The 18,582-nt window shown below is 36.6% G+C and overlaps 1 protein-coding gene across 1 annotated transcript in view; it reads left to right on the top strand.

Annotated features, from left to right (window-relative positions):
• PDZD8 (PDZ domain containing 8) overlaps positions 1 to 18,582 on the top strand; it is a 54,988-nt gene that overhangs the window by 21,938 nt on the left and 14,468 nt on the right. Inside the window, exon 3 of the mRNA XM_016212177.2 lies at positions 3,178 to 3,280. Coding sequence (XP_016067663.2) covers positions 3,178 to 3,280 — 103 coding nt within the window. The remainder of the gene's footprint in view (positions 1 to 3,177; positions 3,281 to 18,582) is intronic.

The following is an 18,582-nucleotide window of genomic DNA, read 5'->3' as shown; positions in this document are numbered from 1 at the left end:
TTGTCACATACATCTTTATGTAAAAGACATTGAATGAAGTAATGAATACATTTTCTTTGCCTGGTTTTATCAACCAGTTATATTTTTAAAAACAAACTAAGATCATATTCAGTGAAGGCAAAGCCTATAAAGTTTGTGGTTTGAGAGTTCTGTACTCTAAAGTGTATATTTAGGATATAGCCTGTCCTAATTATAGATAGAAGATTCTAATTAAGGTCACTTCTTCACTGAGTCAGACTTACACTGTTCTTAAAGCCTCTGTTTTCTCAGCAGCTTTTGGAATGTCATTTTATTTTACTGGGTTCCAAAAATACATCACTTTAAAAAAAATTAATGTTAACACAAATACAGAAAATTATAGCAGTTGATGTTCTACTCTGTTACCAAGAGTCCTACCTTACTCCCCAATTATCTGTTACCAGCACAGACTCATAGAGTCCTGTATTTTTCAGTGGTTATAATTCTTTACTGTACTAATTATTTTGTGTGTGAATTGTCCCTGATTTGGCCACTAGGAACCCCTTCAAACTTGGCTCTGGTATAACAAGCTGTTATTTTGTATTTTTTCTGCAACAGTCCTAGAATCAGCTATTTTACCAAGGAGCCTGGGTTCCTTCTAATAGAGTATGATATTAAAAATCAAGATCTGGGTGTTGGGTCATTCACTGCTACTTCATGTATTCATAGTTCCCTTCAACAGACAGAGTTGTGAAATACATATAGGTATGGACACTTACACATATACGTATACACATACATATACACATACACAATTTAGAAACCATAAGCTCTCCCAGTACTTCCAATTCCAGTTCATCCTAGGGTTGTTCCTTGTTCCTTGCCTTGGTTCTTTCTTCTTCCACTTTCATATTTTTATCCCTTGAACTCTGGCTCCAGTAACATCAGCACTTCTATTCATTTGCTTAGTTCTGTAATACATCTCAAATAGTTTCAGAATTGCTTTATTTATACAAGTACAGAAAACATACTTACTAAAAGGAATTCAGGATTTATTTGCAGTCTCCTCTACACTACCCAAGATTGGGGGTGAATGGTCAACTACTGTATAGCCACATGCTGAATAATGACTTTTTGGTCAATGGTGGACCACATATATGACAGTGGTCTCATAAGATTATGATGGAACTCAGTTTCCTATAAAAAATGGAAGGATATGAGGCTCAGGAGAAATTTTTTTTCTCTGATGGGAGCAATATCTGTGAGGCTTGGCAGTAGACTCTCTCTCATTTAGAACACCTCAATTTTGTGTGCAGAAATTACATCCCAGTCAGTCAGCCCCTGACCTCTTTTAGCACAGAGGAGCCTTACCCCCATCACTACATATTCAGAGGGCTACAGCCTTCCCCGATCTAGCTTGATGGTCTTCAGAGTGCGTTGCTCTAAATTCTTTGTTGAGATTTAAGGTCCTGAACAAGGACACAGGTCCACATGATTTGCAAATATTTTCTCCCATTCTGTGGATTATCTGTTCGATTACTTGGTGGTGTCCTTTGAAGCACAAAATCTTAATTCCAGTGAAGTCCCATTTACTTATTTGTACTTGTGCTTTTGGTGTCCTATCTTAAAAAACATTGCTGCCCAGCCGGGCGTGGCTCAGTGGTTGAGCATCGACCTAGGATCCAGGAGATCGGGGTTCTATTCCCGGTCAGGGCACATGCCCAGGTTGTGGGCTGCAGCCAATCAATGACTCTCTCATCATTGATGTTTCTATCTCTCTCTCTTCCTCTCCCTTCCTCTCTCTGAAATCAATAAAGATATATTTTTAAAAAACAAAACAAAAAAACATTGCCTAATCCAGAGAACCATTGCACAATCCAAGAATTGTGTTTTCTTGTTCCTGAATTCTGAAGATTAATATCTATTGGGAATTTGGGAGCTACTAGCTGATGCACAAGCCTTCTCTGCATAGAAATAAAGTCCCTTAGGTAGTTCGCTCTTTTGAACAGATGGTGGCAGCAAAGCTTTGGTAAATGAAAATTCTCATTTTCCTAAACTTAGTATTTTATAATTATGACTCTTCTTAATGTTTTTGGCAATAGACTGTTAAGCACTGTGTAAATTTCCTTTTAAGATTAAAAGTTATTTAAATTCAGGGTTTTGGGGGGTTTTTTTGCCATGACTTTATTCAGGCTTTTCAGTTCATGAAGCCAGTTTGTGAGGCATAAACATGATTTGCTTGAGGTCTCCAACCTTAGGAAACAGTTTTCTCATACTACTCTAATGTGTTTTATCCATTTTTCTTTCATTACGCACTCCTACCCCCATGATAGTCATGTAGAGATAAAGTAATGGAGTAGTAATCGAGATGTTATTAGTACTAAAGCTGTTCTCAAGCTTACTACTAAAACATATTGACAGACTTACCTTCTGATTTAGAAGTAGATAATGTAGAAGTTGTTGGACATGTGGGCAACATTTTTCCCTTCAATGATAATAACTGCTTTCTATCGTCTCAAGATCAGAACTGAGATTTTTTTTTTAGACTCCGGATATTGAGCAGTAAAATTAGGTGATGCAATTATTCCTTGATAATTGTTTTCAAGATAATAGGAATAACAGACATTTATTGAGCACTTACTGTTTGCTACGCACTGTGCTAAATGCCTTGCATGCATTTTCTTTTGCTCTTACAACAGCTCTGAGAAGTAAATACTATGTTTCCCCTGAATTTTTCAGAGGAGGAAATGGGCTTAGAGAAATTAATTTGCCAACGTCACATTAGTAGATTGAGAAGTGTGTGTGTGTTCATAGGCAACTATATTGTACTATTTTACATCTGTTTAACTTGTATAGAGATGCTATTATACTGTAGGCATTATTCTACAACTTTTTAAATTGAACAGTTTGATTCGAAGATCTATAACTCTTGCTACTATGTATAGACATCTGGTCAATTTGTTTTCTCATAAGTAGATGCTACTTTCTGTTTTGATTTAGCTGCTGAAAAACAGCTTATCCTGGAATTTCACCTAATTTTAGCTTTACTTCACTTTTCCACTAGAGGGTCTACCAAATATTTGATTTCATTTTTTTTCTGTAACCAAAATTGTAGTAGTAATGGAGTAATTTATTACTTCTTGGTATAATGATCTGAAAGAAAAATTTTAATGTACATAACTGGTATAATAATCTCCTTGTTTTATTTTTATACTGCAGATTACTCATTTTTGGATCCTATGACAGAGAGGCAAATATTCATTGCACACTTGAGTTGAGCAGTGGTGTTTGGGAAGAAAAACAAAGGAGTTCTATTAAGACGGTAAAATTGATTTGCATAGTTTTACATTTGTATTCTGTAGGCATGCTTTTATGAATATTTCTGTATTCCTAGTTATTTTTGGTCATGTGCAGATAATTATGCACAGCTTTTATTTATTTGTCTTGTTATAGTACAACATCAGTAATGAAATTAATCACATAAAACTATAGTATTCAGATTGCTTGCTTGCATAAGAAACCAGTCTGACTAATTTTCCTTCCAGAACTTTGAAATTGTTTCACAGGTTTGGAATTAGAAATAATTCTAAACCCCTTAGCATACAAATTCAGAGCATTCTTTCAGTCAACAGATATTTATGAGTGCTTACTTTGTACTAGGCACTGTGTTAGATGCTAAAGAAACAGTCCAAACAGTTTTTGTGGTGCTAACACAGGGTAGAGGTTTGGTGTAAGGGTTCAAAGAGTGGGGAGGTGAACTACACGTCATAGGATGGAGGTAGAACATAGCAGTAAATGAATAAACCAAAGAAGTAAGCAAAGAAATTTCCAGAAATTGACAAGGACAATGAAGAAAATAGGATTATGACAAAGGAGACTTTAGATTGGCAGTAATCAAGAAATTCTCTAAAAAGATGATACTGGAGTAGAATGCCCGCTTAAATTTGAATTTAAGATAAACTGCATAATTTTTTTAGTGTAAGTATGTCCCCTATTTTTATTCGCTAAATCTGAAACCTTACACTGGAGATGAGGCCTGACTCAGGAGGAGTGAGCCATGTGGCAAGTTTGGAGGACTGAGGGTAGTGGAAGTCATTTCAAGCAAAGGGAATAGCAGAGGTGAAGGCAGGTGTGTTTGAGGAACAGAAAGAAAGCTCGTGTAGCTAGAGCATGATAAGTGAGGTGGAGTCATGCTTAATCATATAGAGCATGACAAGGAGTTAGAATTTTATTATTTGTGCTGGGACAGTTTTAAGATAAGGAGTGACAAGACCTTGTGTACATTTTATAAAAAAATTTTTGCCTATATAAAGATAGGATTGTAGGAGGACTAGAGTAAACCTAAAGAGAGATCAGTTAAGAGGCATTCAGGGGAGGTGTTGGCTACTTTAGGTGGTAGGCAAGACCATGGAGAGAATAGAATAGACTTGGGATGTACTTTTGGCATGTGAAAGACAGACAGCGTTCTGGTTTCTTTTTTATATCTCAAAAGAGACTGCCACCTAAATTGTAAGACTTTGCGGGGAAAATGTGAAGGCTTTTAAAATATTTTAAGTGCTAGAATTAAAAATAAACAAAAATTGCTTTATTTTCAACATGTTTTAATTGGGCTTGTTGGGTTCTTTGAGTTCTTAAATAAACAAAAATTGTCACTAGTTATTAGTTAATTTTTCCCCAAATTTGAGTTGGTATTTCTGAATGTCCGGCATAGAAGTTTTAATAGGATTTATGATATACTTCTTGGAATTTGCATAAATCTAGTAATCTGTTAAAGATTTAGAGTATTTATCAAAATGTTGTCTACTGAATTTCTTTATTGAGCCCATGAAGTTTTGTATTGGAAGTAAAATCTCAGGATTTTATGTCTGAAGTCGAAAAAAAGTTTATGCCATGAAGGAACCTGCAGCCTTTTTTGATTTTGAAGAAAATATAGTCCATATACTAAGCATATACTGAAATATTATCGGTTTGGTAATAATAAAACTATAATAAGGGTGCTTCTTGGAATTCCCAAATCTCTCTGGGGTTACTTCTAGTCTTTTTAAACATAAGATATATTTAGCACATCAATAGTTTTTTGCAGGAATAAATTATAGTTGAATTCTTTAAAGATTTATTTCATAACTTAGGTCTTTATCTGTTTGTATCACATTTAGCTCTTGGTGACAGTATAGCCAATCATATGATTATTATTTATAGCCAATATTTAGGAAAATTATTTCTCTCTTATGTCATTAGTATATATACCGGTGTATAGGTACTTTTGAACTGTACTTACCTAGCTGTTTTATACTAGTAGTAATGTGGTTTTTGGCATTTCTAGAATAGTCTATTATTCTTCATAGCATTTTTAAAAATAGTCACAATTCTCAACATTGTTCCAGTGTCTTTATGTAATAATTGTTGTGTACACCTTTAAATAAAAAGTGAGCAGTGTGAAATTCTTTTGGAACAAATAGAGTAATTTTGATCAGGTGGGAATATAGGGAGAAGTAAAGCTGGAAGGGCGGATGTGCTGGCCCACAGAGCTCAAATTTATGAAAGTAGTTGGGAGCTATGGAAGATTTTGAATATGTGTATGACATGGTCAAAATGGTGGTTTTTAGAAAATTCTCCCTCTTTTTGGTGGTTGTTCATGCCTTAAGTTACATTTCAGCCAATTTGAAGCGACTCCTCAGAGGAATAAAATAACCAGCTTTACAGTTTGTTCTGAAATATATAAATACATGAAAAAGCATTATTGTTTTGTCCGGGTATGAAATAGTCATAACTTGGCATTGCTATTGCCCTTTTCAGTTCCCCGTATTATATAAGATTAGACAGCTTTAATATTTTATAACAAAAATTAGTAAGACTTTAATCTTGAGTCATCATTTTAGATCTTAGCATATATCATAGGTAGTTTTGGAGAAATAATTCTAGGTTACTAATTACATCTGGTGTCGAAAATGTCAGCAGCAGTTAAGTGTCTTCAGGCATTAAATTACATATGTCTGAATTTAATAACTCTAGGGAGGAGAATTAGAATGCTCTTCAAGACTACATAAAACATTGCAGGATAGGATTTGAAAATTTGGAATATATTGTAAACTTGAATAGAAAAGAGTATCATTAAAAAATAAGTATGCTAAAGTATTTGATGAGTTTGGAAGCTATCTTTTTATAAATACGATCTTCAGGTGTAAGTTAGTTTTTTAAATGTTGAAATTTAGTCACTAATTTCAGTCAATATGCAGAATGAAAGAAACTTAATTCCTTCCATATTTTAAATATACCTTTGAGTTTTTAAAGCATTATAATGTACTTTATCATGCCATTAATAGGGGAAGATCAATAATAGATGGAAGCCCAGCCGGGTGTGGCTCAGCAGTTGAGTATTGACCTAGGATCCAGGAGATCGGGGTTCGATTCCTGGTCAGGGCACATGCCCATGTTGTGAGCATGATCCCTGGCGGGGGCGTGCAGGAGGCAGCCGATCGATGACTCATCATTGATGTTTCTCTCTCTCGCTCTCCCTCTACCTTCTTCTCTCTGAAATCAATAAAGATATATTTTAAAAAATAATAATAGATGGAAAGCTTTAGATTTGTAGTACTTGCACAAATGTTGGGAATGGAAATGGAACAATTGTAATGCATTATTGGCAAAATCTAATGAATGTGCCTTAAGCAAAAAAGAGAATTATTTGTCTTGTGTGATAAGCTCTCAGTATGTAATCAAGGAGCCTGGCTCTTCTACTTCATTATCCCATGGGGGTTTTGTTCTCATAGTTGCGAAACCTCTAATGCACCCCTAGGTATCCACCTTTCAAGAAAAGGGGTGAGGCGTAAGGCATGCCACAGGCACGTGCCAGCCAGGTCTTGTCCTTTTTAAATTCTTTCCTGGGAGCTCCACCCAGGGATTTTTCACTTATATCTCATTGGTTAGAACTGAGTCACATTCACATGGCCTCCCCCAGCAGCAAGGAAGTATGGGGACTCATTTTCATTTTTCAGCCTTTGTAGAAGTAGAAGGTAAGAGAAATGGGTTATGAATGCCTTTTCGGTGGTCAGTCCACAGCCTCGCCACAAGAAAAAAATTTAAATCTATTTGATGACTTTTTATTTTTAAGGTAATTTTTCTTAAATTGGTATATCAGGGAATAATCTAAAAGAATAATTTAACAAATAGCTTGCAAAAGCCTACTTTCTACCTTATTAGAAATCCAAGGGAAGTTTGGGGCAAAATCAGACACTCAGGTCAGTTATCTCACTTGCAGAATAAAAGAGCTCATGGGATAAATGAGGTATTTTGTGTTCTTTAAAAGTAATGAGAGATTCCTCATGATGATCCCATTAAATATGATTGCAGAGGTGCAAATAAATTAGACAATAGGCTTATACAAAAATTAGAGGATATCTTGCAAGAAATGACAAAGTCAGTACTAAAAATATGTTCACCTACACCAAAAGAGACCAGGCAGTTTATTTCCATTCCATAGTGATGCAGGTTTGGCGATGATAATTTGCTTCCCTTTCACTAATGAACAAATTTAAGGAGTTCAAATTTTTTAAAACTTCCAGGCAATGATTGATATTTCAGTAGGAAACTCTAAAGACACCTATATATTTCTAGAATTTATAGTGCTCATCAAATAAAATTCACAGTAATTTAATCTGACATATTAAGCATATTAAAGCTACATAATCATTATTGTGTGTGTGGTAAAGCAAACAGATCATATAAATATCACATAAACACACACAGTTTTAAAGAGAGAGATCCCAAGTGTTACTTTCCCAGAATTGGAGTTTCCTCACCATTGGTCACCCACTTGCTTTACCCTTGGTTCTAGACATCACTAGGTTGCGAGTAAATGCTCTTTGCTCTTACCTCCTCTCTGCCTGTTTCACCTGCCCTGCTGTGCCATCTGTGTCATCTCTCATTCATCCACGCTGCCACTCCACTCTTCAGACAGATTGCTGTATCCTTGTGCAGCCTGGAATGCTGGAGGCCAGCTGGGGAGAAGGGAGGGCACCATGAAAATGAGCTGTGGAACCTCTGAACCTGGGAGTTCTGGGGTGGAGGGAAAGGCATGGGGGCCCGCTGGTAGCCAGCTCTGCTGTCAGCTCCTTTCCCTTGTGTTCTCCATTTTGAATAAAAGGATGAAATGAGTTTTAAGTTTAAAAACAAGCTGTTTAATGTTCATTTTATCCTGACCCTACTTCCTCTGCAGACACTTGAAAGCAATAGTCTTTTATAAGAAACCAAGCCTTTCCTTCTTTGATTAGAGACAGAATGTTAAAAATCCAAATAACTGTAAAGTTAGTACATTGGCATAAATATGTTCCTATCAAAGAGGAAGGAAGAATGTGGGTTTCTTCCTGTTTTGAAATGGAGATGGAATTAGAAAAGAACATTTTGGGTCCTTTGGACATAGTATGTACTAGATGGGCAGAAGAGAGATACTGGAACAGCCACGTGTTCAGTATAAATAGAAGCAGAAGCACTTCATGTCTTGTGGAGCCCAACAGGGAGGTACCAGAGGGAATTGTGGTGAAAAGCACTAGATGTCATGATATTTCACACCTGCTCGAAAAATAAGAAGTAATAAATCCCTGAAGAGCAGTCAGCTAACTGTTGGGAAGAGTCTATAAGTGATAACTTGGAATTCTTCATTAGAATGAGTATATTCTTTTCAGAGGGTTATAGGGTATCAATTGGCAACTTCCAGTTGGCAACTGCTAAGAGCTTTAGATAGGGTCAGCTATACCCAAAAGTAGGAAGTCAGAATAATTCACCTCCTAGATTCTGGACTTTATCTTTTTGTTTGACTCAAGTGGCACTTCTCTTTCTCTCCACTGTTGCTTCCCTCATTTTTAAAGGATTTGATTCTGAGAGAGAAATAATTTATATCAGGCTTCCTTCAATTTTTTTCATGTACTTAAAATTAAAGAGCTGTTTGAGGAGATGATGCCTAGAGTCTGTGAAATACAAAGAGCCATATACAAAGAGCCATAGTCTTCTGCTTGTAGAATCTATACTTGTTTTATTAAATCTCACTACCTCTAACAAAAACTGGACTGTGAATGGTATTCTGATAATTAGGAGACAGTTTGGAGTGGTGATAGTGGAATCATTTTAAAACAGTGTCAAGAAGAGCTCTGAAACTATGGGGACATAGGATTTGAATGGAAGGGCCTTCATAGTAAGATTAGCCATGTTCAATTGTCCAAGACTGAGCCTGATTTGGAGGCAATCTGCCTTACTATAGAGCCCAGTGAGTCTCTGTTTACTTCTAGAGTAAAGGTTAGGGCAGCTGAAGAGAGGAAAAATTGATAGAGGGGAGGTAATCAGTTGGGAGAAAACACAATATACGGAAATCATTCCTGTCGAATATGAAGATGCTAAACAAGTATGTAGAAGAAATGGAAATAGTAAATGCATTTTCAACTTTCAGAAAGCTTTTGATGAAGATTCATAGCAAAGTTTCCCAAATCACCTGATAGATCTGTCTTTAGAATTTGGGACACAGTAAATTTGACCAGGTGTAATATCCTGAATGATTCACCTTTTCATGAGAGTAGATGTCCTAAAATGAATATACTTGTTTAAAAACCATGAAATTCTTCTCAAAGTTATTTGTGCATTTCAGGTTTCTGTAGTACAGGAAATTTATAACAGCTGGATCGGGTGGGGAGAAAGAACTAAAATTACCTTGGAAGTGAGATAGCCATATAAAGATAAATGGATGGGAAAAATTAGTGATCTTCAGCTGAAAAGACAAAGGTGGGTGAGTGATTAATGGAAGCATATAAATACAAAAAGTGAACAGTAGGACAATCAACAAATTTACTGAGCAAAGAACTGAGTCTATGAGGCTATGAAGATAAACCTCACGTTCCTGATGAAAATCGGATGATACACACTGAAAGGAGGGTGCTTAAAAGGTCTTTAATAGCATTGCACACTGCATTCTTGCTGGTAGACCTCCCTGGGGCATGAATATGCTGTATTCTTTTAATGCTGTGTGTCCCGCACCTAGTAGAATTTCTGGCAAGTTGCAGTTGTTATGTGAATGTCCTGAACCTGGGACAAGAGATGTGTGATTGTTTTGAAATACAAATCTGAGCCTATCAGCTGCTTCCTTAAATCTCAGTGGTTCCTTACAGCTCCTGGAACAAGGACAAATCCCTTGATGAGGCCGACTGAGTCTCCTCTGGCCTGGCCTCTCTCTCCAGCCCTCGCTGCTTCCCTCCCATTCCGCTTTAGCTATGTTGGCCATCTTTCATTCCTTCCTGCTTGCCGTACTCGTCTCCTGCACAGCCTTTGTGCATGTGCCTCCTTCCACCAGCACATTTCATTCATACCTATACCGACCCCCATTCTTCAGATCTCTGCTGGTGCCAGACCCTAGCTTGTTTGCCCTCGGACATTTTGGGCCCTCCCCTGCACTGTCATGAGAAGGCTTACCTCTACTGGCTGTATTTCCAGGGCTTTCCTGTCAGCTGACTTTCAGCTGGGTTGGACCAGTGTGAGGCTCTGGTGAGAAATGGGAGTGGACTAGAGAAGCAGGGTATTTTCCTCTCCTCCGCCTTGGACAAGACTCTCAGTCACTGTTTCTCCTCCATGGCTCCGTGCTTCTCACAGGACGGGCCCACCATGCTTCCAGCTTCTGCCTGATGCTCCAGCCCCTGGCCTTACTAATACACATCCTCCCTTTGTCCTTCCAGCCCAGGGTTGGGTGTGACTTCTGACTGTTGCTAATATCTGAGTTGGTTCACTGTCTCCTGTTTGGTTCTCAGTTCTTCTATCACTGAATAGCCATTTCCCTGTTTTCGGGTCCCTCTGTTTCAAATACTTGTGTTTTCTCTTTCATCAGACCTTGACTGATTCACTAGTCATCACTCTTCTGGGAAACTTTCCCTAATGAGCATAAAACTCTTTGGTAATACTAATCACAGTAGGGAATTCACATTTATATTTGTATGAAAATTTGATCAGTGTTATTTCCACCAATATCTTCCTTTACAGCATACACCATGATTGTTTTGGCTCACAGCACTTGGCATTTAGTGGGTATTTAATAAATGTTCTGGGAAGACTGAAGCAGTCTGTCTGGCCATGAGCCTACATTCGCCCTCACCCCTTTTTCTTCCAGACGTTCAGGTTTCAGTGTGACTTAGTCACATTGCCGTCTGTTTTCTCCCTTCAAGCTATCTCTGATGTATGTCTTAACCAAATAAAAATGTTTAGATTAAGGAAGTCCACAGAATGAAATTTACTGCTCAATATTCCCTTTGTTAAAAAATGTTAATAATGCCATTATTAAAAGCATGAAAAGAAGTTCTAACTCAATGTGTATAGTTTAATGTAGCCTAAATAAAATGACTGTGTGATCTAAAATTTTACTTCCCTTTTAGCTTTGGAGAGTTTTAGAAGTCTTACTGAATATGTGTCCAGATCTGTGTACAAATTGTTGAATATACATACAAAGAGTCTGAAAGCTCCCTAAAGAACTGTGGTTTCAAGTAAGAACATCTGAGACACAGAAATTTATAAATACATTAGGCAAGCTGCTTCTGAGTTGGCATTTTGGCATGTTTGTTTAAGGCCAGATGCCTTGCAGATAGCATTTTGGTGCTTCTATTTAACCATTTGCCATTTACAGTCTTAATCTCATCAAAGGAAGAGAAAGATTAAAGCAAATAAAGCTTTTTTGAAAATGTCAGTTTTTATGAAAACTCTGGTTTAGTTCACTTTGATAATATTTGCGAATACAGTAGGGACTCAATGAATTTTAACCACATATAAGTTCTATAATTTGACTTCTTAAATAAATTAAATGCTTTTGAGCTTTAGTTAGTAAATTGTATGTAGTATTTCCACTCTTAAAGTTTATCTTGGTTAAAAATGAGGAATGCAGTTCTCTGTCTTATATTTTCTAAGTGTATTTAATATGATCTTGAAATACTTTATAAAGAGTAGGAACTTAGGTTAAAATACAGAAACATCAACTCTCCATATTAAACCAGCGTAAGGCACTGTGAGCACAAGAAAGAAGAAACTGAGTATGAGGTGTAAGGCAGTGTGAATATGCTTTCCTGCACAGAAGAGCAGTGAGCTTCAGTATTACTTTTGGCATGTGAGTGCTCTAAGAGAGTTTCAGAATAAAGTGCTAGGGAGTGCCAATGAAGGGGGGGGGAGAGCATTATTTGGGAAGGTCAGGAAAGAGCCAAGCGTCTCAGAATAGGCAGGATTTTGAGATGGTAGGCAGGACATTGCAAGGTGGACATGGGGTAAACCCAAATAACGGGGGGAAATATTTGAGTATGTTTAGGATACAGTGAGTTGTCCAGGTTGGTTAAAGACTACCGTCGTGGAGGAAGATGGCAAAACAGGAATAATAAAGAGTTGGGCCATATTATAGAAGTACTCTAAGTACCAGGCTGAGAAGTTTGGCTGTTATTCCAAGACAGCAGAAATAATGGAGGCTTTTAAAATGAAAGTGATCTCATCATAATCTATTTTTAGACAGACTTGGCTCTGAATTTTGAGTCTTAGCTAGGTTACTCCTTGGCAGCATGATCTTAAAGTCCTTGAACCTGCCTCTTCCATAAATACAGTACTTTATTCCTGTGTAAAATGGGACTAATAATGCTTCACATGGTTACATAAGGAATAAATGAGATGCCCTGTATTAAAATGTCTAGCACAGTACCCAGCATATAGTAGGTAATAAATAATATGTTTACTAAATCTAGTAGCAGATGGGTAAAGTCAAGAATGATTTGACAAAGGAAAGATTTGAAATAGTAGAGGTGAGGGGTGGTGGAAGTCTGAACCAGAATGGTGGCAATGAACATGGAAAACAGACTATTGTGGCTTAGACACAGCTGGAAATGGAGGGGTTTGGAGAGAGAGAGAAGCCAGAGAGATCAGAGCCAAGAAAAGGGGAAGAGTGGTCTTGTTCTGGACACACTGGGTTAGAGGTTAGAGGCAGTGATCACCAGAAGCCAATCCAGAGGGGGAACTTTTCCATGTGCTGCTCTGACCTATTGGTTTTTGTTTTTGTTTTTGTTGTTATATTTTCAGTGCTGCTATTTGAAGTTTTAACATCCTATCTAGGAAGTTGAACACTTTACTTGGGGTATGTGCTCTATTTTTAGATCTCTTTTTTGAGTAGATTAAGAAGAACCAGAATGGATTTATAATGAAGTACTAAGATTCTAAATATTCTTTTAAAAGAGCTTTTGAGAACTAATTAAGGAAATAATATTAATAAAACTTAAGTTTTGGATTATATTTCTTAGGACTCTCCAGTATTCTGTGATCCAAGTAAAATTGATTTACTTAATCCATTCATTGTCATGAGCTAAACATCCTATTCAAGGAACAGTAGCCCCTCCCCATAGAAACCCACTTAGCCAAATAGCTCATTTTCTGAGTCATACACTTAGATGTCGGATGCAGAACTAGAAAATAAACAATTTAGGAAAATGTTAAAGAGGTGTTATCAGAGATCCTGCAGTCGTATACAACTCCCTGCTCACATGTATTCAGTGCCAGTCATGATTTTAAGACTTTATGTACATTAACCATTTAATTCTCATAACAGCCCCATGAGAACAGGCATAACAACCCCCATTGTCATCTCCATTTTATGTAGGAGGACACAGACACAAAGAGAGGGTAACTTACCCAAATCCCCAGCTAGCAGGTGGTAAAGACAGTCTGCAAACCCAGGCAGTATGACTCCAGAGCTGGTGTTCTTAATTACTGTATGATCTCCATGAATGGTACGTTCAAATCTGGGTTCTTCTACTCTAGTTCTATGCCTACGAACAAGTTATTTTATAATCTCTAAAATAGAGATAATAGTAACAGTATAAGGGTTAAGTTTCTGTAAAACAGCACAGTATCTGGCACATAGAAACTTATTATTGAACTTGACCTAAATGCCACGTTTCTATGTTTTTAGTGCTGATATTTTGTATATTCTATAAATCCCCTGGCCCCACTTTCTTTTAAATCCTTCCTGAAAGGAGAACAGAGGAATAGCTTCCTCAATCATGGGATAGTGTGTGGTTGGGTTTTTTTAATAAATAAAGACAGGAGGGCCAAATCGTGACTTTAAGATCAGCAAGTTTATTAAGGGTTTTTATAAGAAGGATGGAGATTAACTAGCTGCTGCTGTTTCAGCTGAGTATGAAGCATGAACAAACATTTAAATTTCAGAAAGGTTTAAGATAAATTAAGAATTTAGGAATAAAGAGTGTAAATGTCATAGCATAGGAAAAAAGTAGTTATTTGTAACTAATAGCATAGTTTTAGAACATTCAGGAAGAAGTAATTCATCATACTAAACTGCTTGAGATCTCTAGCACTCACCTTTGCATTTTACTATAAATGAAGTAATTGAAGGTACTTTAAAATGAACAGGCTAATGTAAAAGTAGGTGGAAATTGTTGTCTTCAAACAGACAAGTGGAAAGGGCAACAACAACGCTTAATTCATGTGTCCTATTAAATCAGTCTTTTTCCATGAGGTGTTGAGTATTTCTCCACATAAATATTGAACATGAATAGAGTTTAAAGTGGGTTTGGGGACAGCTGTGTTTCCCATTTGTAAACATGTTGATTTACATTGATACTGGATTGTACTAAACAAATAGGTGGTTATATTTGAAAGCTGTTTTATATAAACAGTATGCTCCATACTGGAAGAGATAACATTTTATTAATCATTGTAAATAAGACTATTTCTGGTTAATTCATTATATTTCTTTAAAGATTATCAAGCAATTTCTTTTTTTCTAAATATATCTTTATTGATTTCAGAGAGAGGAAAGGAGAGGGAGAGAGAGACATAGAAACATCAATGATGAGAGAGTCATTGATCGAGCCCGCAGCCCGGGCATTGCCCTGACCGGAATCAAACCCCGATCTCCTGGATCCTAGGTCAATGCTCAACCGCTGAGCCACGCCCGGCCGGGCTATCAAGCAATTTCTTAAAGTATAGACAGATGGCTTGTTTTCTAAATGAACAATTTGTGAATTCTCTTTCATAAATTGAGCAACACTGAGAATATTGTTAAAAATCTAAGTAAAAAACCATTGAACATAGGGAAGTAGGTATCATGAAGCAGAGTTTTAATTTTTGTGATGAAATTTCATTTATGAAATTTGAGGAAACTTACATATTCTAACAAAATTGGTATTTTCTATAAGATAAAAGTGATATATGTTTGGAAATAAGCATGAGCTATATATTTTTTTTGCCCAATTAAAGAAAACTTCAGAAAGCTATAAAGAAAAGTGCAGTCAACCATAATCTCACTACTCAGAGAGACCACTGTTATCTTTATAGGAGAACTTTGTAAACACAGCATGCATACTATACACAGGGTATGTTTATAGTTCTATCTCCATATACATTTGTCATTGTTTTTATGTCTGCATGGTATCTAGCCCGTTCTGTATCATAATTTATTTAACTAATCACTTATTGATGAACATTTAGTAGATTTTTTGCAATTTTTATATGTTGTAAAGAAATCTATGTCAGTGTATGTATGTACATTCATGCACATTTATTCTTTTAAATTATTGGGGCAACATTAGTTAGTAAGATTATAGAAGTTTCAAGTGTATAATACTATATCATCTATATATTTGGCACACTTTTTATAGTAAATATTTTAGACTTTGTGGGCCAGTCAGTATCACAGTTACCCAACTCTGCTGTTTTAACTTCTAAAATAGCCAGAGACAACAGATAAACAAGTGTGGATCTTTTCCAATAAAACTTCTTCAAAAAGAGCCCACAGCCCTGGCAAGGTGGCTCTGTTGGTTGGAGCATCAAATCACGCACCAAAAGGTTGGGCTCCATTCCCCGTCAGGGCACATGCCTAGGTTTCGAGTTCAGTCCGCAGTTGGGGGGCATATAGGAGGCAATTGATCGATGTTTCTCTCTCATATCACTGCCCTCCCCACCCCCCCTTTCCCTCCCTCCCTTCCTCACTTTCTAAAAATCAATGAAAACATCCTTGGGTGAGGATTAAATAAATAAAATTAAAAAATAAAAACAGCCCACAGGCTGTAGTTTGCCAACCCCTGATCTAAGTGATTCTTTGGTCAAAGATTTTGCAAAAATAATTGGTACACATTTTAAAATAGCTTTCCAGCTAGAATAAAGTCTTCAGAGTAGATAATAGTATTGTGTCAATGTTAATTTTCTGACTTTGATCATTGTACTGTGGTTATATAAGCAAATGTCCTTTTTAGGAAATACACACTTAAATATTTAGAGGTAAGGTGGCATCATGTCTGCGACCTATTTTCAAATGGTTCAGAAATCAATGCAGACAGAGAGAAACAAATTAGCAAAACATTAACAATTGAGAAATCTGGATTCAGGATAAATGGAAATTCTTTGTACTATTTTTGCAACTTTTCTGTAAGTTTGAAATTATTTCAAGATAAAAAGTTATAAAAAACAAGTAAACAATCTGTCCCTAAGCCCTCACACTTCCTTAGTAAGAAGTAAATCACCCTGCAGAAGTGCAGTGATAACTATAAAGCTGAGGGTTGACTTGGTGATTCAGAATCAGAGCTGTTTCTATTTGACAAAGGAATTGAAAAGGGCGAGTGTTCCACTCTGTTGTTTCCATAACAACGTCAGACTTTGCATACTTTTCAGAGCTTTTTATTTCATGGAATAGTTGTATAAAATTTAAATTAGTTTCAAATCAAAACATTAGTGGAGACTTCAATCAGATGTAAAAGGAGACAGAGAAAAAGCCTAAGTGTATTGCAGGGTAATCATTTGACTGTGATTATTTTCCTCACAGCCTTTGAACCTGGACAGAGGATCATCTTATTCTTTAGACTTCTTAGGTCAGTTGTATTTGTATAATGGACTTTACTTTTTCAGCATATTTCCGTGTCTTTGTTGTCTCTCAAATGAGGCGACCAAAAGATGCAGCCTTAATTTACCATCCAGTTGCTGTAGAGACCAGGTAATCAGGTGGCCACGCTGGCATTCTGTGTGAAGATTGAGGGGCATCATTTGTGTTTTTACCCCAGAAGTCTTCCTACCCCACCTGAAGAGAGATACTGGAAGTGCCTGGGTTGTGTTAGACCTTCATTCCCTTGGTTTCATTTAATCTGACAACAGCCCAGTGTGGTGTAGGATATTAGTATCCCCTTTTTACAAATAAGACTCAGATTCTAAATCGCTTGCCTGAGACCACACAAAACTAGTCAGCGTTAGAGCCAGAATTCAAACCCAATACTTAAGTACAAGGCATCCCAGACACTGCAGTTTTTCTTTAAAAAAGAATTTCGGATCTGCCCTAGTGCTTAGAAGGGGCTGATTTCAGTGTTTTTGTTTGTTTTTGTTTTTGTTTTTAACTTTCCACTAAGAGGTGATTACTGAAAATTGAGCTATTCTGCTGACAAATATTTACAGGTAAAATCCATGTGAGAGAATTTAAGATATAGTTAATATGTACTATTTAAATATGTCCCTTTAAGATTTCTTTTTTAAAAATGTAATTTTTGCCATCATTTAGGACAGGAGAATGAAAATTTACCTTCTGTAGTAGCACTTGTCTTTACCTGACAGATTCTTTCCCATTTATCTGGCTTACGAGTTTAAGAACTGTTTGACTTAAACCTTTACGAATTAAACTAATGACACTTCTTTGAAAAGTTCTGTAGGAATTGATAGTAATTTTTATACCAAGAGATACCATGTCTGTTTCAAGAGTTATACTTCCGGGGGGGAGGGGGGTATGGTCATGTACGTCCAATTGTGAGCCCTCTTTACTGATAAGAGACAGTTTCCAAGAAGATAGCTAACCAATATAGTATTGCCTTTTTTCTCTTAGAATGACTGACCTAAATGGAAGATACTGAGAATTTAGCTGAGCCCATGGAAGCAACAATACATAGTTACCCAGTAGTTGAAAGTCCCATGAGATATTTCAGTTTGCATCTTCTGTGCTGTTAAAACTGCTTGCACTTAAAAGTAGGTTAGGTTGATACAGAATGACCCTTCAGAGACTCAGTACTTTCTTTTCATAAGTGTTTCCTTTTTCATTCTAGAACCTAGAAATTGTTTTATTAACATTTCAGAATTATAAATGTTTTTGAAGTTTTGTAAGAGTTTATTTATTTTAGCCAAACTGTTGACATTGCTAGGAAGCAAGATCTTAAATGCTTTCAAAATTATAATTTATTGAAATGTGCGTTATAAGCAGAAATTGAGCAATAGTGCTCTAGTTCTAACTCATTCAGTTCAGAATTGAGCTAAATGTTACTTCACACTCAAGTGTGTTTGTGTGTATGTGGAAGGAGGGAAAGGAAGAGAAAAGGAGCAGGGGAGAAAATTAATACAGAAAAAAGAATATGCTCTCCTTGTCAGTTTTAGCATGGCACTAATGGAATTAGTAGGATCATCAGTTATGGCTCTGATTTTTTAAAGGTGATGGATGGTATGAAATCTGGCCCTAGATCTTCAGCAGCCTTGTTGCTGCTTCTAATTGAGATGGACAGTGAGCTGTTGGTCCCCTAGCCTGGCAGTAATTTGTGCCCTGTAACCATAATAAAATTGATCCAACATGTGGTGTTCAATAAAATG

The sequence above is a fragment of the Miniopterus natalensis genome, chromosome 14, assembly GCF_054644295.1.
Source record: "Miniopterus natalensis isolate mMinNat1 chromosome 14, mMinNat1.hap1, whole genome shotgun sequence".
Classification (NCBI taxonomy): Eukaryota; Metazoa; Chordata; class Mammalia; order Chiroptera; family Miniopteridae; genus Miniopterus; species Miniopterus natalensis.
This window is presented reverse-complemented; position numbering and strand designations above follow the sequence as displayed.